This window comes from Cordyceps javanica, chromosome 1 (assembly GCF_051103115.1).
Source record: "Cordyceps javanica chromosome 1, complete sequence".
Lineage (NCBI taxonomy): Eukaryota > Fungi > Ascomycota > Sordariomycetes > Hypocreales > Cordycipitaceae > Cordyceps > Cordyceps javanica.
This window is the reverse complement of record NC_139295.1, coordinates 819,483-843,775: the sequence shown is the minus strand read 5'-3', so window position 1 is coordinate 843,775 and position 24,293 is coordinate 819,483. Positions and strand designations below refer to the sequence as shown.

Here is a 24,293-nt window from a genome sequence, read left to right as displayed (position 1 = left end):
AAAGCCAATTAGCCTCAACTCATACCAGTATTGAGTACTGATAATGCAGCAGCTCGCGTGGTTGTCCCCATTTCCCCACAGGGACCATGGCAAGATGTTCCACTTACTGATAGTGCCATTATCCATGTCAGATGGAGGAAGGCTACTCGGAGGAGAATCCAACTCAACATGAAACGGACCAAAAAGAAAAAAAAAATCATCTTGTGGGTTGTAGCGGTGTCTGCGTTTTTGGATGGCAACTGGAACGCGACGGGAAACAGTGCTGGCCGTTCAACGCATCTTTCATGTTTCAAGTGCCTCGTGAGGACTTGACCTTGTTAGCTGACAGAAAAGGCCACAAAGGAATACACGGGCTTTGCATTCATGTCTTGGCGGCTGGAAACCTTGTAGCCTTGGCACGTCAGCCCCCTGAGTGTGAACCCCGAGGAACGCCCAGGCGACGCCGAAAGATCGAGACAGCCGCAAAAGTTCGACTACTCGGGCCGGTGCAACCGTTCGTGCACGATGCATGTCGACGAGCCAGAATGAGGGTGGTGGCATAAGTATGCTTTTGGACATGCCAACTCCAGACACAAGTCTTCCCTGATATGTATCCGAGGCCTGGCTCAGCAGCCCTCGCTGTCTCAGGGCTGTGCTGATAGGAGAGGCTTGGTTCACGCGGCCGGATACCATGCCTGATCCTGTGCCCATGAAGAGCGCCTCCTCTACCGAGATTCTGCAGGGCCGCAGTTCGCGCCCCGGTGATACTTGCGAGCGCGACCAATAGACAGCCTCACACCCGCCACTGCTGCTTGAGGACCACTGCATAAGTAATTTCCTGCCAAAGAGTATTATCCCTCGAGGCACCATTCGATTAAAGTGCTTTGTTGATGCGCTTGCGAGCAAGTCTCGATTTTTTTTTTTCCTTTTTCTGGCCGAGACATGGCGGCTGTCCACCGAGGAACCTTGGCCGTTTGATTTACTGTCCTTGCCTTTCCTTCCCTCGTCCAAGAGGAAGCGTCTCTAAGCTGACGGTAGAGTGATGATTGCAGAAAAGTGCCAATCGACAGCTTTCATCTTGCGGGTTTTTTTTTCTTTTCAGCAAAGCTTACCTTGATGGGGAGTAAAAAAAAAATTGGTGTTGGCTTCACGGCAGCGGCGCCCCAATTGGCAAAGCCCTCCCAACCGCGACCTCGTAGCAAAGATGATGACTAGAACCAGAGCAGTACGCGTGTCAGAGAAACATCGACAGCTTTCATATATTGCTATTCACTCATTTCCTAGAGCTTCCGGGTGGGAAGCAGACAGTGCAAAAGCATGGACAATGCGGCCCGCTATTGTTAAGAGAGAGACAAATGTAAACCGAAATCCCCCCTCCCCCACCAAGAGAGCTTTTTGGTTTTTTTGCCCCTCCTACTTACTACGTAACGACCAATCTGCCTAACCAGTTCATCATCCATTTCCAAACAAAGCTCGTTTTTCTCTTCTGCCTCCGAACCACGTCCCCAAATCACACCTGCAGCAACAAAACCTCTCCTCCCCCGCCCTCGCCCTCGCCCTCGCCCTCGCAGAACCATGTCCTCGGCAGACACGACGCCCATCACGCCCGCGCGCTTCGCCGCCGCCCTCAAGGACCTGTCCGTCCCGATGCTGCACCTCAAGGTGCTCGAGATCCGCAACGCCATTGCCCACCTGCAGTACTCCAACGACCAGCTCCGTCCCTTTGCCGCCGGCACCGCCGTTGCCTCTTCCGTCGCCGTCGCTGCCGCCGCCGACCACCACCGACCTGCTTCTTCTTCTTCTTCTTCTTCTTCCTCTCCCTTGCCGGGCGAGCCCGACCAGGACTGCGTCGACGCCATCCGCGAAAACGAACACGTCATTGCCCGCATGGAGGAGCGCATCGCGCTCGTCCGGATCGAGGTCGAGGAGCGGGGCGTCGCATGGGACGAGTTTGCGAGCAAGGAAGGGACCGAGGCGGGCGTCGCGCGAGGTAGAGAGGAGGAAGAGGAGCAGCAGCAGCAGCAGACACGTCGGCGGCAGCGGCAGCAGCAAGAAGGGGAGGGTGGTGAAGGAGAAGAAGAAGAAATAACAGGAGTGGCGGCACAGGTCAATGGGGCAACGGCGGCAGCAGCGTCGCCCTGGACGGACGGGACGTTTCAGACGGGCACCATACGCAACGGTGAGGTGCGCATGGATGCGCAGCCAGGAGTGCGGTTGAATGGTGGGAGTCTGTCGGATGAGCAGCTGCGCGCGGCAATGGAGGAGCGGATGCGGCAGATGACGACGACCGAAGACGACGACGACGACGGTATGCACCTGTGAGGAGATAATTGAATCAACTTTGGATGTGTCTTTGTGTGCGCGCGTGCGCGTGTATGTTTATTGATTGGCGATCCGGTTTGCAATTTATCATGGCGTTTGCGAATATTTTGTTCTGTTATTTTTTTTCTTTCTTCAAAAACAATGATAGTCTCTTCGGAAAGATTGGGGAAAGGTTGTATTGAACAAGTAGAAAGATGGCAGTTTTGAATTGCTTTTTACAATGATACTCGGCTCAAAAGTAGACCTGTATATATTAAGCATGCGATGACATCAGACGTGAACAGGGTAGAGTAGGTGACAAAAAAAAAATGTATATTCATGCTCAAACTGTTTCTGGCGACCTCTGAATAAAACCAGGCACCGATTCCAAGTTGTTTTTGTCCCAACTCCAAAAGCTCCCAAACAGGTTAAAAAAAAGGATGGCGGTACAACAATCCCAGGAAGAAAAAACCAGGCCAGTTGTTCCAATTGGAAACTAAAAAGACCATTTGTCAAGAAAGAAAGAAAACAGATCAAAAAGGCAAATCAAACAAGGAAAGAACAAAAAAGACAAAATCCAACCCAAGTACCAAGACCATGCATGCATGCAGCCCATGAAACCGCAGAAAAACACCCTTTATACAGTAGCGGGAACAAAAGAGACTTGGAAAAAGCAAAGACGCCGTAATCGCTCGATATGCTTTTGAAAAGACGAGTGAAAAAAAAAAAGAAATTGTTGAAGAATGTGTCGGTAAGAAGGCTGGATGTTACCTCCAGCTCGTATTCGGTAAAGTGGATGTTGGGGTGGGAAAGAAAGGGCTTGTGTGATGTTATTTTTCGCCTTGTTTGTTCAATAATCAGAGTCGTCGCCGACAGGGGAGCCACCATATTCCAACAGCATTTTGCGCCTCTACTGCTTTCTGCGTCGGTTCTCAAGTAGCACCTGTCTGGTCAGCTTTTTTACTCAGTATCGTCACCGACGGGAGAACCAACAGTCGCCATCAGCTTGCTGCGTCGAGACCTAGACCGCTTGGACTTCTTGGTCACCTCGCGTTGGACGGTGCCAGAGGTGGAATCCGTGCTGGCAATGGTCTCGAGCTTGGGGCGCTGGGCGACGTGGCTGGTGGGCTTGGCCAGGGGGGCGAGGGCATAGGCTTCGTCGTCGGATGAATCGTCGTCGGCCATGCCGGGGGGCACGGCGACGGGCCGGGGCTTGGGCTTCCAGGAGCGGACGGACTCAAACGGGCTGCCAGAGGTTTTATCGTCGGAAACCACTTCGAAGGACAGGCTCCGGCAGCGGGTGAGGCTTTGGTTGCTGCGGGTGACAAAGAGCGACTCGATCAGCTCCGATTGGGTAGGCGGGGCTGAGTCCTTGCGTGCACGTTCCTTGGCCAGTTTATCCTGGATCATCTTTTCGAGAAAAGGGTCGTCGGCAACAAGGGTGCGTCCGCTCGACTTGCTGCCGGAGCTGGCAGCCCTGCTAACGGGAATCTTGCCCTCCATGACCTTGGCGGGTGGCGGCGGCTGCAGCATCCATTTGATGGCGTCCTTGTGGGCGGGTCTGCTACTGATGACGGGTGGGTGGTAGTCATTGACGGGCGGATTGCGCGGGGTCGTGTAGAAGTTGCGACGCTCCTGGTCCGTAACCTCCTTCTCCAGGCCGAGAGTCGACTCTATCAGGCGGCCGGCCGAGTCGCGTGCCTTGGTGAGAGCGTCTTTGATCTTCAGACTGGACCATTGGCCCCAGAGCTCCTCGTCTTCTCGCTGATATCCTATTTTCCGGTTCCAGTCGCTCGGGACGGTATCCTCATCTTCGCGTAGTATGCTCATGCTGTCAATGTTGGTCCGGCTGCCGTCGACGTTGGTTCGTTCCGACACGCTTACGCTTGGGGCTGTGGAGTCGCGGCCAGCGCTGGTCAGTCCGCGGCTGCTTGAGTTTTTGCTGGCCGATTTCTTGGGCAGGCTGGGTCCCCTGGTGATCTCGTCTTGCCAGTATGGGTTGGTGTTGAAGGGCGAGGGGTGCTGGTAGAGGCCCGGCTGTTCCGTTTCGAGCCTTGCGGCCTTTTCCAGTCGTTCCTTTTTGGCGACATCGCGGGCCTTTTGGCGATGACGGACTTTTGCGCATGGCGTGCAAGCGAGGATGTAGAAGACGGCTGACTGAAGGGCAACTGGAAATGACATGGTGGCGGTTGTCTGTGTTCAGTAGTCGTGACTGTCGGCGCAAAGCTAAACAGTGACACTCCTGCGTGGCGTATCCAGGTTGGGTAATTACATGAACACCGCGGACGCGGCTCCGTTCAGCGGTATGAGGCCAGTCAGTCGACAGCGACTATGGGATCGAGGCACGCGACAATGGTGTTGTGAGCACAGTCCAGGCTGAAATGGTCGAGGGGTTGGTCGCCAGAGTGGCAGTGCCGCAAATTGGCCAGGGGGTCGATTGAGGCTTAGCAATTGGTGAGGACGGGGGCCGCGCAGGCAAGGTGTAGCAAGCAATCTGTTTCAAGAAGCAGCGAGATTATTGATCGTGTCCAAAGGGGGGGTTGGCGTGTTGTACTGGCAATCCAGTTGATACTGTTCGATATGCGCAGGCGTGAGTTGGCTTGGGGGGTGTGAGTGTTTGTTGTCGTGTGTCGGGTTACTGTCGCGTTGTTCGAGTCACAGTTGGGATTAGAAAGAGCAAGAAAAAAAATCAGTGGAGGACAAGAAGAGAAGAAAAGAAAAGAAAAGCGGCTAGCAGAGCAAATAAGAACAAGAAAGAGAAGCTAAAGTGAATGGATGAAATGAAACGAGAAATGGAAAGCAGCAAGTGCTCGTGGTGAGAATGGGAGGACAGGAGAGAACGAGGGGGGGGGCTGACGATGAAGGGCAAGTGCCTGAGGAAGAGACTTTGGAGTTGGGCCCTCTAGGTTAATGGAGGGGACCACTGGAGGAGGGGGTAGGGGAAGTTTAGGACGAATATGGGGGGGGCGTGGCCTGGAAACGCTCGCTGAGTGCCTGGAGGAGGCTCTGGCCAGTGACGACCTGGAGGGGCAATTTTTAGTAGCGAGTTTTATTAGTGGCTCACTGGGGTGCATAACACCTGTAGTACTGGTAAGGTTCGTACGTAAAGTTACATACTAACCTACCTAGCCAGGTAAGTACTTCCTATAGGAGGAAATGGCCAGCTTATTGGGCCAGGCTTAGGCCACGGGCGCCAAAGGGAGTGACTCTAATGGCTGAAGCAGGCGTATCACGAGAGAGGACGATGCAAAGGTGGATGTAGTTTGGATGCATGTTTTGTATGTTAATTCTACACTCTCTCAACTTTCGCTGACGGTTTTTGGTTTCTTTTCTTTTTAATCTTGTCGCTTCCTGTCTCTGTCGACTGACACGCATACACGTTGCCGAGAGGAGCTAGCCAGGGTGTTATCGACTGGCCCCCCTGTGAGTGACGAGACAGTCTGCACTGTTGGCGCGCCACGAACCACAACTGGTGTACAAATTTAACTTGCGTACCGACCTGTGGTTAGGTGGGCAGGCAAGCAGGTATCAAGTAAGTTAGATGGTTAGGTACCTATCCTTGTAGAGATACCTCAGTCCAGACCGACTTGATCATAGGTACCAAAGTACCTCTTTGGACTGCCAGGACGCGACTCATTCTCCGCGTGGCAGGGCACGTTACAGAGTACAAGTTTCTATTAATAAGACGAAGAAAAGGATACGAAAACAAGCTGGGCATCAATGCATGCCAAAACTAAGTAAGAGCTTCGCCCAGAACTGGGACTGATGACCCAGAATAAAATAAAATAATACAAAACACCCACTGTAAAAACAAGCAAGCGGCGGCAAAAGGCCTTTGCACGCAGCAGTAAACAGCAGTAGCAGTACAAAGGTACCTAGTGCAGTAGTGGCGATTCTGCTATACCTTCCCAGATTGGCCCTTCAGCGCCAGTAAGTTGTGATACAAGATAGTCAACAAGAATTGTAAAGAAGAACCTCACTCTGTTTCCTTTTCCCGAATGCCTGCCTGCCTTTTCTTCTCTGTAAGTACTCCGTACTGTCCGCACCCGTAGCAAACACTGCATTGCATATGCAAAAGAAAAGATGAAAAGTCTATTTATATGGGTACAAGTCACAAAAGGAACGGATTCGTCTTCTCTCATCATCACTCTTGTTGATCTTCCTCTCCTCTCTCTCTCTCTCTCTCTCTCTCTCCCGCGGTCCCCTCCTTTTCTCACTCCCTTACCTTCTTTTCCACATTTTCCCCATGCAATCCCGTTCTAACCGAGAAAATGACGCTGTCCATCTCATCCGCCTGCTCCCCTCCCCCTCAAGATCGACGATTACCTAGTTATTACTAGTATGTTACTCCGTACTCTGCATGTCGATACTAGACGCTAATCTGTAGACACACAGGTATACTGGAGCACATGCAAACCCTTGATGCGCATCAACCACACGCAGCCTTGGGCCCCCCCCCCCTCCTCCTCTCTCGTACTCAACCTCGCTTCGGTAATCGATTTTAAGCACAATCCTCTCTTGTCCTCCCTTTCCCTCATCAATCCCCCGCCATTATTCTTATTCTACCCCTTGATTGCAGTCCTCGTCCTGTGGACAGCAATGCAGCAGCCAAACGAGCGCCTCCTCCGTCACCATGATGCATTTGTATAATTGTTAGGTGTAAAGAAAAGTATGCCACGACAAAATTCTCCACACAACCCACACCCTTACGCTTCACCTCTTCTCTGTTCGTTCTCTTCTCACAAATTTTAAAAATACAACGTTTCCCTTATGCGGCGTCTATAACGCACGCGCCGCTCCCTCGCCTGTAAAAGAAGGTTCTCATCTCTCTCACCTCTTCAATTCTGTCCACAACAGACGCATATTTTCCCACAGCAAGCCCATGGCCGTGGTAGACAGAGAGTCAAGGCGAGAACGTGGCTGAACCATTTGGCCACCCCCCATCTACTTGGTATGCCAGTAACATGTTGAGAGGCGCGCCCGCCCAAACAGTGCAAAACGTTTTGCCCCTATAGGCCATCCTGGAATTGCGCCATGGTGTTGTCTGTCACCCGCGACACCATCTCACACCCTGACACCGCCCACGCGCCCCTGCACAGATCAAAGCTTTCCCACTATTCTTACGATTTTTTTTACAGACAGATGTGTGATATTGTGCCATTGAATCCGTACATTTACTCAATCTTGCTCTTGCGTGGGTCGCAAGGTAACAAATCATCCATCATCGACATGTGACTTACCAAGCAGAAGTACTCTCCGTCGCCACCTCTGCAGTCCCCTTGTCGTGATCAATCGTTGACGCGAGTGCCCGTCTTCTCAGTCTTGACTGGCCCTTGGAAGTGAGACACGATACAACCGAGAGCACAATGGGCTGGCTCTGCCCTCCTCTCCCCTTGCGCTCGCGAAACGTTGTCAAGCATCCAACAACTACCAGTATTCGTAGGCTGATCCCAAGCCTCCAGCGTCTCAAAGTTGCCAAAACGCCCCGCCGGCTTTATCCGCGTCTCACATATCAGATCATCACCGTCCACGGCATGGAACCACCATTTGTTTAAAAAAAAAACCGGTGTCACGACCTTGATCATGTTGACCAGCGCAAAGAGGTCGCAGACAGTTCATCACCAGAGCCTTCTTCATATCTCAAATGCCGCGGCCACAGGATCCGTCTTGTTCTTCGTTCTGCTCTCACCACAGCCCAGAATAACACCACGCTGGCCCTTCACCAGCACCCATTGGCCACATACCAAACACCACTCTTCATATTTTTTTTGGTCATCTGTTTCGTTTTTGTTTTCAATTAATTTTCAGAGGCTACTTGTAGACACATCTAGTTTCACGTGTCTGCTTTTTTTGCGCAACACGGCATAATGGTCAATACACACAATGGTCAATACACACACGTACACACAAGCCAATCCATTTTTCGCCCTCGCCCTGTTCTTCCCCTTTTTGACCTGTGCATTACCTAACCCTGCATACTCTTCACACTAGATTTCATGTCTGTAAGCGGCACCCTGTTGCTGTGCGGAGTCGACCATGTTACCCGCCACCCTTGCCACTGTGAATGACGTTTGTGCTCTTCAAAGCTTCGGTTCCGGGTCAACTTGTAGTCGTACTGGTTCTCTCGCGTCATGGTTATTCTTCTCCGTCCCATGGTGGTGATTTTTTTTCCACCATCGACGCCATCCATGCTTGTAGTTCGATATCAAAATATTCAGGTAAAGAAAGAAAGCGTACAAAAAAAGGAAAGGGGCAGTAACAGCAGTGGTGGTTCCGGCACCTCTGGATATGATACAAGAAACGATTTGCGTGGTAGCTTTTTGCTTCGTTGTTTTTTTTGGGGGGGGGGGCGTTCTTTTCATTTTATTTTTTTCGTCTTCACTCTCCTCGCTTATGCGTCGGGTAAATATGCGCAGACGCCATCATCCATGAATTGGGCTGCTAGAGACATCCCACTCCTCCTCCTCCTCTTCCTCGACATCGTCATTGGTCAGCGCGGAAAAGGAGCCGCCAAATGCCTTCTTGGTGTTGGCACTGTTGCCGTTGGTCTTGGGGATGGCCTGCTTCGCTGCAGGTGCTGCCTTGGGAGCAACCTTGGGGGCAGCGGCAGGCTCATCGTCACCCGAGTTGCTGGCGGCAGCCGCCTTCTTCTTGGAGCTCTTGGTCTTGACGGTGCTCCACTCCTCCTCATGCTGCTCAGCTGGCTGCTCAATTACAGCAGGCGCGGTGTGCGTTGCGCCATTGGATTGTTGAGCAGGGGCCGAGGTGGGCTCAAAAGTGTCAAGAGGTGCGTGAAGCTCGCCGTTAGTCTTGGGAGCGCCGTTGGGAGCACCCTGCTTCCATGCAGCAGCGGCGCCGTTGGTAAACTGGGAGCCGTCCTTAGCAGCGCGGCCTTCAGCAATGCGGGCCTGGCGGCGCTGCTTCTCCTCTAGGGCCTTGCGCTCAACCTCGGCTTCTTCACGGGCAGCCTTGGCGGCCTCGGCCTTCTTTCTGTTCTGGCGCTGCTTCTTGGTCTCGGCCTTCTCGACAGGCTTGTTTTCCTTCTTCTTCTTCGGCTCCGTAGACTTGGACGCGGCGACGCGCAGGACAGTGGGAGCGGCGGCCTTGGGCTCAAGCATATCGTCGACACGGCCAGCCTCGGGGGTTACGGCGGGGGCCTCTTCCTCAACTGGTTCCTCGACATTGGCGACCGCCTCTGGCTCAACGGGGGCGGCGGGAGCAGGCACCTCGGTCTTGGTGGCCTTGCTGCTGCCACCAATCTGATCGGCCTTGGACTGCTTGACAGATTTCTCGCGCTGCTTGCCGTCGGATCTGGCAGCGAACTTGGTGCCCTCTTGGGCCTTGGAGAGCTGCTGGGCGAACTCTCGATCGGCGGCCGAGTCGGCCATGGTGTCACGGGTGTTCGTGCTGGCCTGGGGTTCCTTGACCTCGGGCGGGGCATTCTGGGCGGCTTTGGAAGCTGATTGAGCATCCTGTGCAAAAGCCTCCATGCGTTGCTTCTTCTTCCTGTCCTCCTTGCGGATTTCAGGTTGCGCAGCCTTCGCCTTTGCGGCGGCAGCTCGCGTCTTGGCATTAGGCCGGGTGGAAAGGTGGTATACAGTGAGGCCGACGCCCGCGAGGGCGGCATAGCCACCGACTGTGTAGATAAGATTCATGCTAGACTCTGCCATGGTGGCGGTCGTTTGCTTCGGAGCGGATGACGTGGGAGCGTGGATACTGCGATGCCAGGGCAGTCGTCGAGTGCACGACTTTACGAGGACTGCGGAGCCGTCGTCGTCGTCGTCGTAGTCGTCGAGCTACTCCGTAGACAATTCAACGCAGCTACGTAAAGTGCTGGCAGTGGCGGGTGCTCAAAAAAGATGGTCCGGTCGACGGTGGCCAGGCGCACGTAGTGGCTACGGTATTGTCGATCACAGGCGGGATTGGAGCAATACGTGGCCGCGTGTCCAGAGAACGGGGAAGGACAAGAGAGCCGGAGACGGATAAAAGGGGGGGAGAAAGAACAAAGTGAAGAAGAGAAGATCCGGGCAGCGAGCCGGGATGGAAAGGGGCGATGGCGAAGGGGACAAATAGGATGGAAAGAGAAGGAGATGGATGGTTCAATGGGAGAAAAAAAAAAGGTGGCTCAGAGACACTTGTGCCAACGAGCCAAAGTGAATTTGTGTGTGGTGGTTACGGAGCACTTCGTTCTGGCTACGTCGCCAGTCGAGAGACAACAGGCAATAGAGGGCCAGCGAGTTTATTAGTGACCCAGAAGACGACCAGCCAAGTCAAGCCACTAAGCCTTGTTTGGCTAGCCGGGGCCACCTCGGGGCCTTGGACGCGTAAAGAGTGCGGCGGCGCTGTGCGAGAGGCCCTGATGAGGCACTCATCAAGCACTGTGGTGGCACTGCCGTGACTTGCAGGGCTTGGCTCGGGGTGTTCCAGAAGGGCAACGGGCGCTAGACTGAAAGTTAAACACCACCACCTGACTAACAGCCATCAGAGTCCGTTCAAACTTCGGCCGCGACACTGTCCGGCATCGCTCGATAATTTGAGCGCAAGGTTTTCAGATGCCCGGGAGTATCTTCAAGGTCGAGCGATGACGTGACCTGGCCTGGCAAGTTAAGTAAGTACTGGTTGCATCCCAACTTGGTACTTTTCAGGGGAAAGCGGGGCATCCTACTCCGTACAACCCTTGACTTCACAAATTCCGAGCACCTTACGGAGTACTTATCCAACGTACCCCGTAAGTACTTCGTACTGGCCTAATACCAGTAAGCACCTGCAGCAAAAAAAAAAAAAAAGTCCAATGGCATACGTGTTCTTGATTTACACATGGGCAACCGAGTCAATGAACCTCGATTCGTACGAGCTTGCTCCAGCCTCCCCCCAGATCTGCTGAGTAACCACGGAGGCTCCACGATCATCACGCCACGCCACTGTACCAGCTCACTCGCCCGTCCGTCACTCAGCCGCCATCACCAGCACCGTCTTCCCGAGGCCTCCCTTGCCGTGATACACGACACCGCACGCTTCCCGCACAGCATCAATGTCATCAAACGATACTTGCCTTCCCACCACGGAGCGAAGACTGCCCTCCTCCGCGCACTTTGTCAGTATCGCCAGATCTTGCGCGTTGGGGTCCAAAAGCATATAGCTGTAGCTGGTCCGCCAGTACGTGGCCCGCCAGCTGGCAGCCGCATGAATCGCGTCGAGCATCAGCCGAGTGCCCCATGGCAGCGGTGAGCCGCCGCCGTCGACCAGCGCGTGGTTGACCTGCTGGCCAGACGGTGTGCCGCAGATGGATATGATCCGGCTCGCTCCCGGCCTCAAGAGCGGCAAAAGGTCTTTCGCCTGCCCCATGGTATCCAAGATGAAATCGACAGAGCCCTTTGGTATGACTGTGACAGGATCCTCCTTGGTATAGTCGATGACTACGGTGATACCCTTGTTAGTCTGGCCAAATGCTCCGGAATCAGCGGCGGCGCACATACCCTGGTCCGCAACGTCTTCGCCAAGAAGCTCGGAGATTCGTGCAATCTTGGACGTTGATGCTGTAGTGATGACCTTGCCAGCATTGAAGTAGCGTTTGGCCAGCTGTATAGCATACGAGCCAGTGCCGCTCACTGCCACATGTTAGTTGCAGTCTCCCAGTGACGCAATGGAGAGACGTACGGGCACCTGGTATAAACACGGTTTTCCCTTCTAGGGTCGTCTTTGCCCGTCTTAGAGCCTGGAGGGCTGTCATGCCTGCCAGAGGCATCGCAGCAGCTTCCACATAGGACATGTTCCGAGGCTTCAGCGCGACGCGCCATTCATCGCTGCTCGCGTATTCAGCCCAGGCACCTATGACACAGTGAGTATGAGTACAAGTACAACACGGAAAGCCCGTCCTTGGTCGTCCGACTACTTGCCTCTATTGCTCTGTACCTGGCACGTATAGACTTGGTCACCAACCTTGAACGCAGTCACGTCGCTACCAATGTTCACCACAACGCCGGCAACGTCCAGTCCTAGAATGGCTGGGAACCTAGTCATCCATGTCAGAACAAGAACTCTGTGGCCGGTGGAGGTAATCCTACTCATCCATGGCGAGTGCTGAAAAGCTGCCGCTGGCTCGCTTGACATCTGCAGGGTTGATGCTTGCCGCATGGACCTTGATAATGACATCTGTAGGCTTGACAATCGCCGGTCGTGGCACATCGGCATGTTCGTAGCCCGGAGGCAAAGTATATTCGGGGTAAACAACAGCGCGCATCTCAGCTGGTGTTTCAATCATCTTTAGTTGCTAATGTAATACTGTTTTCAAGTTGACTTTTCGAGCTGCCTACAAATACCCTCATTTTGAATATTTGCTGAAAGTGTTCTTTTATATTCACATTACGACATGATCCAGTGCGGACTTTCTCGCGGACAGAGCATGAGCGTGGCGCAATTATGGCCCTTGCAAGCCATACTGGGGGGGAGGATCATGTCACAAGTCCGCAGGCTGCTTAAAAATAAGCAGCCTAAGCTCGTTCCTATACTTTTGGCTGACAATTGGACTGTATATCTGCGCCATGCACTAGCTCACCTTGCCGATGTCGAAAAGTGACGAAACGGTAGTCGGGCATTTGGTACTTGTATGCTCCGGTGACGATGGAAGAGCACGTATGAATTGCCATCTGGCCGGCTCAGATGTGGTGTATGACATGTTTGATACTTGAGCTTAGACTAGAGCCCTTTATGCATGCTTTTGAGGCTAAGCTTTCCCACTCGACGGTCCATGGGTGTTGTCATCAGTCCCGACTACTGTGTCGCTAGAAACTTAAATAGGGTGGCGACGGAGAGATGTGCCGTCCCTAGGCATCACGCCAGATCCAACTACGCAGCGGAGAAGCAGCCAGGGGCGCCACCACTAATGAGGCTAGGCACCACCTCCAAAAGTTCGGATTGTCATAAGTAAAGTGGCTGATCCTGCCGCGAACCATTCTTCTGGCAGGTTGCACCCAGGGCGCGCTCGCAGCGTTGTAGCAAGATTCCGGCTATACGTCCCAAGGCCTTGTCATCAACCCTTCTTCCTTCAAGGCGAGTTTAGTCTTCAACACGGGACACGTCCTTTCTTTGACGCGCCAGGAGAAGCTCCGCGGGCGTCTCCGGCCGGGGCTTCTTTCGTGGCGGCGCCGGCCCCAAAGCAAAAAAATGCGCCGTGACCCCACCGCACATGTCTCCGAAAAGGCTTTCTCGGCCCCGAGCCTTGAGCCAAATTGTTGCAGCACCTGCAAGAATAAGCATATCATCGCTGAACTCAAAAGTGCTCACAGTTTTGTACCTATACATCTAGGCCAAGTCTCTGGGCAGTATAGAATTTAGTGTTTCTACTCTTCAACTCTGGCTCATCAAGTACGACGACGACTGCGGGGTCTCTCCACAATCCTTTTTCTTAGCGACCAAGTCGGCTCCTTGCAGTCAATATTTTGCTCTTGAACCCTTCTCTGTAGGCTTTCCTGTCTCATTTTTCTGCTCGTAGCTTGCTGTCGCTTTATACATCAATCATACAGCATGGCTCCTCGAAAGATCATCATCGACACCGATCCCGGTACGTACTGCCGATATCCGGGTGTGGCTGGCTGCTGTCCCGGATCTAACTAACCGTGGCCATAGGCGTGGACGATGTTATGGCTATGTTGTTGGCTTTCAGCGCCAGTAAAGAGGAGATCGAGGTGATCATGATCTCTGTCACTTACGGCAACGTTCCCCTTGAGTGGTGAGTCTTTCAATTTTCCGTCCCACGTGTCCCACCTGCGATGCTGACGATAACTCAGCTGTGGACGCAACGTCGTCGGCATGATGCAGGTCATCGAGAAGGAGATGGCCTGGCGCAAGGCCAACGGCCGCCCCGAGGGTTTCGAGGCACTCAAGGCGTGCAAGCCTCTGGTTGCTCTCGGCGCGGAGCACCCTCTAGAAGAGAAGGATCTCAAGTTTGACCACTTTCGTACGTCGCTCCCCACCAGAACGACACTACGCCGGATGATGCCTAAGAGAAGACTGACAACGTTGTTTTTTTGTAATCAGACGGTCTGGATGGCCTGCATGACGTCCATGCCACCTACCCTGACTTTAGCCCTCCCGAGAAGTGGCTGCACATCTTCCGCGAGCAGGGCGCGTCGGTGACGGACCTGGACAAGATCTCGCCCCTCTTCACGCCGTCGCGCGAGCTCGCGCACAAGGAGATGCTGCGCCTCCTGCGCGAGAACCCTGTCGACAGCGTCTCCATCCTCACCGTGGGGCCCATGACCAACGCGGCGCTCGCCGCGTCCGCGGACCCCGAGACGTTCCTGCGCGCCCGCGAGGTGGTCGTCATGGGCGGCGCCGTCAAGGTGCAGGGCAACATCACCCCCGTCGCCGAGTTCAACACGTACGCCGACGCCGTGGCCGCGGCGCGCGTCTTCGCGCTCAGCTCCCTGACGCCGTCGGCCACGCTGCCGCCGGCGACGGCCCTCACGACGCTGCCGCCGTACCCGGAGCGCCTGTCGCGGCCGCTGCGCGTCGTGCTCTGCCCGCTCGACGTCACGGAGCCGCACGAGCTGACGAGCAGCTACTTCGAGGCGACGGTGGCGCCCGTCGCGGCGTCGGGCAGCCCGCTGGCGACGTGGGTGCGGCACTTTGTCGGCGGCGCGTTCGCCAAGATTGCGAGCATCCTCGGCCCGGACACGGCGGCCGGGCTCTCGCTGCACGACCCCATGACCGTCTGGTACGCGCTCGCCGCCGACGGCGACCCCCAGTGGAAGCTCACCGACGCCGAGGACATCCGCATCGAGACCGCGGGCCAGTGGTCTCGCGGCATGCACATTGTCGACCACCGCGGCAAGCTCCGTCCCGCCGAGGCGGCGTTCCTCGCGTCGGTCGATCCCCGCAACGACCCCGAGGTCCTCAGGCTCGACGCGGCCGAGGGCGACGAGCTCGGCTGGCTGAGCGTCCTCAAGCGCAATCGCATCCACCGCGTCGTGGGTACGCCCGGCGAGGAAATCTTCAAGGAGGTGCTGCTTCAGCGCATCTTTGGTCTAGCAAAGTAAATAACATGATATGAATATATATATAACAATAGAATTCTACATGATGTATTGTATATTCAGGTATGGAACACGCTCTGGGTTGTAACCTTTTCCCAACTTTAAAGTAGCGTTTGTTTGCTGGCACGTGCAAGCAATGCAACAAACGGTGCCACGATTCCGAATAATAGGTATTCAAATCAAAAACGCCGTACCCTCCAAGCGTGGCGGAAAAGAGAAAAAAAAATGCCAAACAGAAAAATGCAGAGGCCGACCAGGCCGCACGGCACCGGTTGGCGTTGCTGATGAGGAGGATGAGCCGAACGGCAGACTCTCAAGAGGCACACACCAACGGGCTACATTGTCACTCGATTGATGGTCTTTCGGCTATACGTGCTTGATGCCGCCTATCACTGACCCCTTGACCTCCGTCCAGTTGATACTGTCGTCCAGCTTCTCGTCGACCAGTCCTATGGAGCACACGTTGTCGCCGCGCACAATGTACACGCCGAGGGGGTCGATCGCTGACGGTTCGGGGTCGTCGGGCGTCCGAATGATGCGCTCGACGGCATTGCTGAGCACCTGAACGGCGAAAGAGTTAGCAGCCGCGTTTGCCTGTCCAACGGTTCTCTGGCTTCCAGTTGCGGATTTTCTGCAAGGGACAGCCACCCGCCAGGGTGTTCAGATAAGTCAACGTACTAGGTTCGTAGAGTTGTCGCATGCCGTTAAATCGCCCACCAAAATTCGTGAGTCGGCCGTGACGATGAGGACCTTTTCTGGAGATCAAAGGGTTAGCTCAGGCTCGCACGCCACTCGCGAAGCTTCCCAGCGCGCGGCGGATAGGCCGCGGCGCAAGACGTACTGTTGAGGTAGCTTCCTAGAGACGCCATGATGTAGATACTGAGCTCAAATCCGTATCAGGGCCTGGAGACGCGCACGCAAAGGTTTGAAGTCGTCGCGGTGCTGGCGCTGAGAATGGAGTCGCAGAGACAGTGGGGAGCTTTTCTTGGAGCGTCTCTGGTGGAGGGGCAGCGTAGCTTCCCAGAGGCAGCAGAAACGCAGACAAATTCGAGCAACACCTCACAGCCCAGCTGTAATAGTCTGTCACGAGGGGTTCAACAATTGCGAAGACAGTCTCTTATTTAGGTCAAGTTTACGTAGTTACAGGGCAAGGTATTCCAAGCAGCAGCGACGCTGCCACGGTCAACGATCAAAACACATTTTGCCAGCGTCAAACTTTGCACGCGACACCAAGCCAGCCGTACGCTGAACGGCCAAGACTCTAGCACGGTCTGGTTCAGAACTGAAGGAAAATATCTCTTCTTCACCACGTTGGACAAGCCAAACGCGAGCAATGAAAAGAATGAAGAAAGAATTTTGGTTTTGTTCGCGTTACCTGGAGGCAGTGTAATACCAGGAACACTGTGGAAGGAATCATGTGCAAGCACAGAGGAAACCATCCGGAGGCCAAAAATAGGAATAATCATAGAACGGTCTCTAGTAGAGACCTTTCAGAGATTAAACTGAAAAGAACAGATACTACACTTGATCTAAGCCAATAGGCAAAGAGAGCTAAAGAAGAAAGGAAAAAAAAATTCTAAAAGTTGTGGCGGCAGAGCGCAGTTTTATAGGCGTTGTGCCGTGGGCGGTGAGTGCAGAGGCGGCAGAAACTGAGGTGACACGGACTCCACTCGAGCGCAGGCAGCAGTGTCAGCCGCAAGGGTTGCCTGGCCGCGGCTGGGCAGGCGAGTAGGCAGCAGGCTGGCTGGGCCAATCAAACGGACAGTTCGCCGAGCCGGCAAGGATTTTCAACGACGGAGAAATCAAAAAGTGAAGTGTTGATTGGGTCAATTGATCAATTGTGGATGATTTAATCTCGGCCCTGCGGCCCAAATAGGCCCGTTAGCAGTGGCATTTGCCTGACCGCCAATTCGGCCATTGACGGACCCAAAATTTGTGCAGCCAACACTCGCGTCTTCAGTCCTGCCTCTGCCAGTGCTCAAAGTCATGCATTTGCACTATTCCAACGCACAATCTATGCATCTTCACAGCAGCGTACGCAAGAGCTTTTTATGAAGAGGCACGAGCCGCATTACTTTCATAATACGGATGGATATACTTGGAGGAACCCTGTGAAACTTGGCCTACAGCAATCACCTTGTACCAAAACTTAGTCGTCATGTACTCCATGTCCCGGCATGTTATTGGGGAATAAAAAACCCTTACTTATAGTCTGCCAAATCAAAATGCTGGCTGCTCACAGCTGGCTCGTCACATCAAGCCATGTCTTTCCTCTCCGTGAACAAAACTGCCATCATCTGCGCTGTTGATGTGTACAGGGTATCGAAAAATCGCAACCCAGCATGATTCGCAGTCACGGGAGGAGCCGAGAGACTGGATATTCGCCCTGGATCACGCCGAGAAGAACACTGTAGTTGCATGAAAACTACCATTGACAGAGCACCACGCAGGTAGCCATGTGCTTGAGTCACCTGGCGGGCAACAATATGGTGAGACGTGCTCAATCCACACGATCGCCGGAAATCTGCGTCACAGAGCCTCCTCCCACAAAAGCCCGCGAAGAGCGCAAACAAGGATCCTCCATGTTCCTTTGACCACCCCCAACCCCCGTAAGCGAATTAGAAATGACCAAGATATCTAGTTGGAGTTAGTCGGGTCATTAGCGCTAAGGGCATCGTCATTGGCGCCCTGGGGCGGGTAGAAAATTGTCACGATATCGCATGCACTAAAATAGCACTTAGATCTGCCAACTACAAATCATCAGCGCGCAAAAGACCCCTCCGAATGGAAGCCCAAGTTGCGACCTGCCTTGACCAGCTCTACAGATGTAAACAGAGAACAGGAAACCGCCGTACATTCTGCCCCCTTCGCCGGCGTATGGCTGCACCGTGCACGCAGCCACACAACGCGAGATGCAACCTCGGGACACTGGTTCCGAACGTTTTGTTCTTCCCTCTTTACCATCATCCTTCAAGTTGTCGAGCAGTGAAGAAGAGAAAAGAAGAAGTACACAAACAAGGCTATCTTCATGCATTGTGACCCCACTTGCACCTCATTTCTGGCGCGCCCTTAAATCGATTAGAGTGGAACATGACATCGGCAGGCTGGCGGCAACTGCTGAATCGATCACCTTATGAGCATCCTGTTATATATCCCTTCCCTGTCTCATGCGCCGGATGCATCAGCTATAGACCACCTTGCCTTGCTAGCAGGCGCGCCTTACAATGCATCATAAGATTGTCGCCCTGGACGCCTGGAATGTTCCCATCCCGCAAAGCCTGCTCCAGCTCCCCGAGCCACACACATTCGAGCTCGCAAACCACACGACGCAGCTAGCCTCCGCCGAAGCCGTTCAAGATGCGGTGCGGGACGCTACCGTTATCGCGACAACAGTCACGCCGGTAAAGGGCGCGGTTTTGGATGCGAGCAACACGCCCAACCTCCAGCTAATTGTTGCCATCGCCGCTGGTACAGACTGCATCGATACGGAGCGTGCGACGGCCCGGGGCATCAAGGTGGTTAACTGCCCCGGTGCCAACACGGAGACTGTCGCCAACCACGTCCTAGCCATGTATTTTGCAGGGCGTCGCCACCTTGTTCACCTGCATAACACGGTATTAAGGACCGATGAATGGACACGGAAATATTCACTCAGCTCCGCCCTCAACGATCCGAAGGGACGCCCTCCAATGACTTGCAAGGATGAGACGGTGGGCATTGTGGGTTATGGTACAATAGGTAAGTTCCAGAACCGTGTTCCGACAAGAGAGTATGATCATGTCCTTGATTAACCAAAATTCACCTGAAAGGCCGTCGTATCGCGGAGCTGTGTCGCTCCTTGGACATGAAAGTGCTCATCGCCGGGCGGAAAGGCGCGCCGGCGTCGCCCGGCCGAACGCCGCTGACGCAGGTTCTTGCCGAGAGCTCCGTGGTTGTCCTCTGCGTACCGCGCGGCCCCGACACCTTGGGGCTCATCTCCGCACAAGAGCTGCAGCAAATGACCGAGCACGCGCTGCTCATCAACGTCTCGCGAGGCGGCATCGTCGACGAGGACGCGCTCCTCGACGCTCTGAGGGCCGGCTCGATTGGGGGCGCGGCGACGGACGTGTTCCTGAAGGAACCGTCCAACGCCGGAACGCTCTGGGCAGAGGGCGACAGCCCGCTTCTCAAGGTGGACGCGGACGAAGCGGGCAGGCTGAATCTCGTCGTGACCCCCCATGTGGCGTGGTGCTCGACGACGACCTTTCACAACTACCTCCAGGCGTTCAAGCGCCATGTAGAGGACTGGTGTCTGCAAGCTTCGGATGGGAATAGCCGTAGATGAAGCTTATGGATAGATGGGAAAGAAAAAAAATATAGACGAATGCTCGACGTCAGATTTCATGGCATGTAAACGAAGAAAAGTCTTGCAGTTCAAGTATGCACCAACCTTGCATTTGGTGGGGTCGTCTCGTCACGTTGGTTGGAGATGCGAACAAAGGATCAAAACCACGTTAACAAGGCTCCCTCTCTTCATATTTGCCGTTTGCCTCTTCAGTAACTTTTTTTTTCTTTTTTGGTTTGCCAAATGTCTTGAGTCTGGCGGATCTTATCTGTGCGGCCACCATTGAACATGAAGAACTCTGGCAAAGAGACCGTCACCCCCGCCGCGGACGAAGTCGCGCTCGAACCAGCACCGCCCCCCTTCACCCTCTTCACTGTCCACCAGAGACGATGGATCGTCTTCCTCGCCGCCTTTGCTGGCATGTTCTCGCCCATGAGCAGCTTCAGCTTCTACCCCGCCATCACCTCCATCGCCGGGGGGCTCAACGTCACCGTGGAGCTGGTCAACCTCGCCGTCACCACTTACATGGTCGTCTCTGGTATCGTGCCCGCTCTGCTCGGCACGGCTGCCGACAAATATGGCCGGCGGCCAATCTACATCCTGGCCCTGTCCATCTATCTCGTCGCCAATATCGGGCTGGCGTGCCAGAGCAGCTTCCCCGCCCTTCTAGTTTTGCGCATGCTGCAGAGCGCAGGAAGCTCAGGTACAATCTGTCTTAGTTATGGAATCATTGCAGACATTACGACCGAGGACGATCGAGGATCGTATGTTGGAGTACTGCTTGTCGGGTCTGTCCACCTCCGCGCGTACCTCATCGGCAAGCATCGTTGACGAGCGAAAACAGGCCAAATGTTGCACCGCCCGTTGGCCCGATCCTGGGTGGTATCATGGCCGCGAGACTGGGCTGGCAATGGATCTTCTGGATACTTGCTATTCTCGGTGGCTTTTGTCTAGCTCTCCTAATCATTGCTCTTCCAGAAACATCTCGAGCCGTAGTCGGGAATGGTAGTGTCGTGCCTCGAGGCATCTACCGCAGTCTGATTCCCATCTCTAGGGTGAAGCGAGACAAACAGGGAACGAACGATAATGTTAAGAAGAAAAATGTCACCTTTTTCAATCCATTGGCATCACTGAAGATTTTGCTTTCGTTCCGCTTATCGAACGTCCTCATCTGTAACGGCATCACATACACCGTTTACTGCTGCATCCAGGCATCCTTGTCGTCTCTGTTCATTGATGTTTATGGGTACCATGATATAGAAGCTGGGCTTATATATATCCCATTCGGAGTTGCATGTCTCTTCAGTATCCTTACATGGGGTAAGCGTCTTCTGTCACCCAAACAAGCCAGTACTGACCCTGCTCAGGAACAGTCCTCGATCGCGAATATGCGCGCGCCGCCAAGCACCATGGAATTACTCTGGATGAAGCAAAGTCCAAGTCTGACCCGACCTTTCCGCTCGAAGTCGCACGCCTTCGTAGCAGCTTTATACTCGTCGGAATTGCGTCAGTGGCCACATGTGGTTTTGGCTGGGCTATCCAAGCAAAGACTGTAAGTCGCACCACATCTCTCGGTGTTACATCTAACAAATATTAGCACGTAGCTGTTCCTTTGATCATGCAAGTATTTGTCGGGTTTTCTACGACTGGTTTATTTATCGTAAGTTTCAATCCCTCAATCCTTGAACAAATACCAACCTTCTAGGCCTTGGGCGCTTTCAATACCGACCTCAACACCCATCAGTCTTCCACCGCTTCCGCCGCTGCAAATATTGTGCGATGTGCGCTTGCAGCCGCGTTTCTATCCATCTTGCAGATAATGATTGAGCACATAGGGCCAGGCTGGTGCTTTACAATATTTGGCCTCATAATGCTACTTTGTGGCGCCTCGTTGTATTGGCAAATCACCATCGGCTACCAACGAAGGGTCCGAGAGCAAATAGCTCGACCTGGACGGCCCTCTTAGTATTTATACGCAGCTGATTTTGAATGCAACAAAACCACATACCAAGATCAGCGATATATTCCCTCGCCATGACGTACCACTTACTACTGTGGGCAGCCCAACTTTTAAGGAATGAAGAATAAAAATGAAAGTCACGCCCGTTTTGTTCTATTCGTATAAGTATGAACTCTTATCAATTCAGCACTGTGTGCTGATGTAGCTTTACACTATACTCATACTGCCCATCTTAGGACACAGGATGGCCTCAGATTCCGTAGCCATCGTCCATCACTGTTCGAACTCACCTGGCATCATATCAATATGTTTGCTGAGACGGCGGCCGCCGCCTTTGTCATTCTGTTGGGTGTTGACTGCGGGGGAGGTCGTGGGGACCCACCAAGCCTCGACTTATTCGCTGCATATTTGGAATGCAAGGCTCTCTTTGTAGGGAACCCTATGGCTTTCTCGAAGCAACGTTCCCTCCGTCATCTAGTTTCTGGGTGGAATTTGTACGCCGCGGTCCACTCTGTACCTAGTTGGATCGGAAAGTGAGAAGCACAGTGCCGCTCGAACACATTGCGTGGCCCCGTAGAGCTGCGCTTTGCAAACCTGCAACGTGCTTCAATCCCAAGGTAAACAAAGAAGGGCCTTGGTCAGTGATTTTTGGCTGCTGGGATCGGTAGGCATGCAAACTTCCTAGAATGCCCTCTTCGATGGACCTGGGCACTACAGCCGCCAAAAAACTCGAGCATCTCACTGTTATTCAGAGTGAAGTCGACGCCCTGAAGAGAACATATCAAGGACACTTTCCTCTTGATTCATCTGTGCTACAAGGTATGTCGTAGCCGATCCTACAGCCGCCATTTCTATGCATACCATTCACCGATTTAGTGCTACCGCAAGGAATTGAACGTGCTCATGGTGAACAATATGGCACCTCCCAATGGTCATTTACGGCCAAAGCAGTGACTTTTCAGGACTGCACCAGAATCGAATACTTTATGAAGGTGAGGCACCTAATTCATGCTTGAGAAATCTATACTGATGTTGTATCTAGTACGTTCCAGGGGAGCTGGGTCGGCAGCAGCTCTTTGGAGAGTTCACTGGCATGACCGAGCTCTGGAAGCTCTCGCCCGAGTTTGTCGTCAGGCCCGTCGCCTGGGGAAAACTTGCCGACACCCCAAAAGACTGCTACTTCTTGCTCACCGAGTTTAAGAACTTCGCCTCGGGGCCGGTCGATCCGCGGAAGCTGGCCAGGCGAGTCGCGGAGCTGCACAAGCGAAGCCAGGCCCGGCCCGCCACGGGCGGCCGGTTCGGATTCCCCTGCCAGACCTTTGACGGGGCGCGCCTGCAGGCCGTAGGCTGGGACGCCAGCTGGGCCTCCTTCTTCTCCCGGCTCCTGGCCGAGGCGCACGACCAGGACGTCGCGTCCAACGGCGTGTGGCCTCTGCTCGAGACGGCGTACCGGCAGGTCCAGTCCCGTCTGATCCCCCGTCTGCTCGGCGTCCTCGAGGAGGAGACGGAGGGGAAGGAGGACGGGCAAAAGGTCACGCCCACCCTGATCCACGGGGACATGTGGGAGGGAAACGTGGGGACGGACGCCGCCACCGGCGAGCCGTGGATCTTTGACTGCGCCGCCTACTACGGCCACCACGAGATGGAGCTGGGCATCTGGAAAGCAGCCAGGCACGCCTTCAGCCGCGACGGCTACGTGGCCGCCTACATGAACGAGTTTGGCTACCGTCGCGGCGGCTCCCGCGAGGCCGAGGCAGAGGACCGGATCAGGCTCTACAGCGCAAAGACAAATTTCATGTACTCGGCCTGCTTTCCCGGGGCGCAGTCTCGCATTGAGTAAGCAGCATCCCCCTCCCCCCCCCCCCGGGTCCCAAGTCCATGCTCGGAAAAACGCTTGATATATTGACCTTGTTTTTTTTTTGTAAGCATCTTGAATGACTTCAACTACCTGCTCAACAAGTACAGTATCGACGTGGAAGACGAAAACCGCGGCGCCGCGGCGCCGCTCACGAGCCGGAGGACTGAAGCCGCACCTGGCCCCGAGGAGCGTCAGGACGATTGAATGTCGTCGGATTCTGTCAAAGTGAGAGACTAGAGGTCTCTCCCATTTGCGTCACGATTGTTCGACAGAGTTTGTTGCAAATAAACATATAGATTGCTTCTTTCTGATGGGGATTCGATTCGAAGCCTCTTTTTTTTTCCCCTTCCTTTTCTCGGGTTTCCCTAACAAACACACGAGTGGCTGTTGGACGTGAATGAGATGAGAGTGTGTGCAGGGCTTACCTCAGAGGAGGGCGAGGTGGCGACTGAGCCCAGCAATTCATGTGCATGAGAGTGGGCGGTGATGAGCTAGATACCTCTTTAAACACATTTCTGAAGGGGGAAAAGAAAAAAAAAAACTGCGGCTGTCCTCGATGTCTGCTCCATTACACCAATATATGTCACGTAGAGCCACGACCGGATATGGTACAAATCAATTACTTGTCGTATGCGCCTCCGTCTTGGCCTCATGATTGTTCTTTGTCCGAGAACAGAACTGGCCCTCCCATACACAACACACCAGCTTTCTTCTAATATTACTCTCAGAGCCGCCGCCGTTTCTATTCCCGCTCCTTACCGGCCCCCTCCTCCCGCAACCTTTTGAACGAGGCGAAGGAATATGAAAAAGGGAAAAAGAAGAAGAAAAAAAAAGACC

General features: G+C 54.0%; 9 protein-coding genes across 9 annotated transcripts; 5 read left to right on the top strand and 4 right to left on the bottom strand.

The window, feature by feature from the left end:
- Positions 1-1,554: 1,554 nt before the first annotated feature.
- V2A60_000255 (uncharacterized protein) lies at positions 1,555-2,301 on the top strand (the record flags this gene model as incomplete). Its single annotated transcript, XM_083251626.1, has 1 exon — positions 1,555-2,301. One exon carries the CDS (start codon positions 1,555-1,557, stop codon positions 2,299-2,301), a length of 747 nt encoding a protein of 248 aa, XP_083107752.1.
- A 939-nt stretch (positions 2,302-3,240) lies between these two features.
- Positions 3,241-4,461, bottom strand: V2A60_000254 (uncharacterized protein; the record flags this gene model as incomplete). Its single annotated transcript, XM_083251625.1, has 1 exon — positions 3,241-4,461. The coding sequence occupies one exon, from the start codon at positions 4,459-4,461 to the stop codon at positions 3,241-3,243; it is 1,221 nt and encodes a 406-aa protein (XP_083107751.1).
- A 4,241-nt stretch (positions 4,462-8,702) lies between these two features.
- Positions 8,703-9,950, bottom strand: V2A60_000253 (uncharacterized protein; the record flags this gene model as incomplete). Its single annotated transcript, XM_083251624.1, has 1 exon — positions 8,703-9,950. One exon carries the CDS (start codon positions 9,948-9,950, stop codon positions 8,703-8,705), a length of 1,248 nt encoding a protein of 415 aa, XP_083107750.1.
- A 1,276-nt stretch (positions 9,951-11,226) lies between these two features.
- On the bottom strand, positions 11,227-12,541 carry V2A60_000252 (NADP-dependent oxidoreductase; the record flags this gene model as incomplete). The annotated part of the gene is made up of 5 exons (XM_083251623.1): positions 11,227-11,696; positions 11,757-11,888; positions 11,938-12,108; positions 12,216-12,292; positions 12,345-12,541. 5 exons carry the CDS (start codon positions 12,539-12,541, stop codon positions 11,227-11,229), a joined length of 1,047 nt encoding a protein of 348 aa, XP_083107749.1.
- Positions 12,542-13,803: 1,262 nt separating this feature from the next.
- On the top strand, positions 13,804-15,317 carry V2A60_000251 (Inosine/uridine-preferring nucleoside hydrolase domain-containing protein; the record flags this gene model as incomplete). The annotated part of the gene is made up of 4 exons (XM_083251622.1): positions 13,804-13,840; positions 13,906-14,008; positions 14,067-14,236; positions 14,317-15,317. The coding sequence occupies 4 exons, from the start codon at positions 13,804-13,806 to the stop codon at positions 15,315-15,317; spliced, it is 1,311 nt and encodes a 436-aa protein (XP_083107748.1).
- A 363-nt stretch (positions 15,318-15,680) lies between these two features.
- V2A60_000250 (U6 snRNA-associated Sm-like protein LSm8) lies at positions 15,681-16,183 on the bottom strand (the record flags this gene model as incomplete). Its single annotated transcript, XM_083251621.1, has 3 exons — positions 15,681-15,875; positions 15,993-16,069; positions 16,156-16,183. 3 exons carry the CDS (start codon positions 16,181-16,183, stop codon positions 15,681-15,683), a joined length of 300 nt encoding a protein of 99 aa, XP_083107747.1.
- Positions 16,184-18,538: 2,355 nt separating this feature from the next.
- V2A60_000249 (D-isomer specific 2-hydroxyacid dehydrogenase family protein) lies at positions 18,539-19,638 on the top strand (the record flags this gene model as incomplete). Its single annotated transcript, XM_083251620.1, has 2 exons — positions 18,539-19,052; positions 19,124-19,638. The coding sequence occupies 2 exons, from the start codon at positions 18,539-18,541 to the stop codon at positions 19,636-19,638; spliced, it is 1,029 nt and encodes a 342-aa protein (XP_083107746.1).
- Positions 19,639-19,926: 288 nt separating this feature from the next.
- Positions 19,927-21,254, top strand: V2A60_000248 (uncharacterized protein; the record flags this gene model as incomplete). The annotated part of the gene is made up of 4 exons (XM_083251619.1): positions 19,927-20,402; positions 20,483-20,958; positions 21,006-21,190; positions 21,243-21,254. The coding sequence occupies 4 exons, from the start codon at positions 19,927-19,929 to the stop codon at positions 21,252-21,254; spliced, it is 1,149 nt and encodes a 382-aa protein (XP_083107745.1).
- A 1,030-nt stretch (positions 21,255-22,284) lies between these two features.
- V2A60_000247 (uncharacterized protein) lies at positions 22,285-23,660 on the top strand (the record flags this gene model as incomplete). The annotated part of the gene is made up of 4 exons (XM_083251618.1): positions 22,285-22,417; positions 22,475-22,590; positions 22,641-23,434; positions 23,525-23,660. 4 exons carry the CDS (start codon positions 22,285-22,287, stop codon positions 23,658-23,660), a joined length of 1,179 nt encoding a protein of 392 aa, XP_083107744.1.
- Positions 23,661-24,293: the final 633 nt, after the last annotated feature.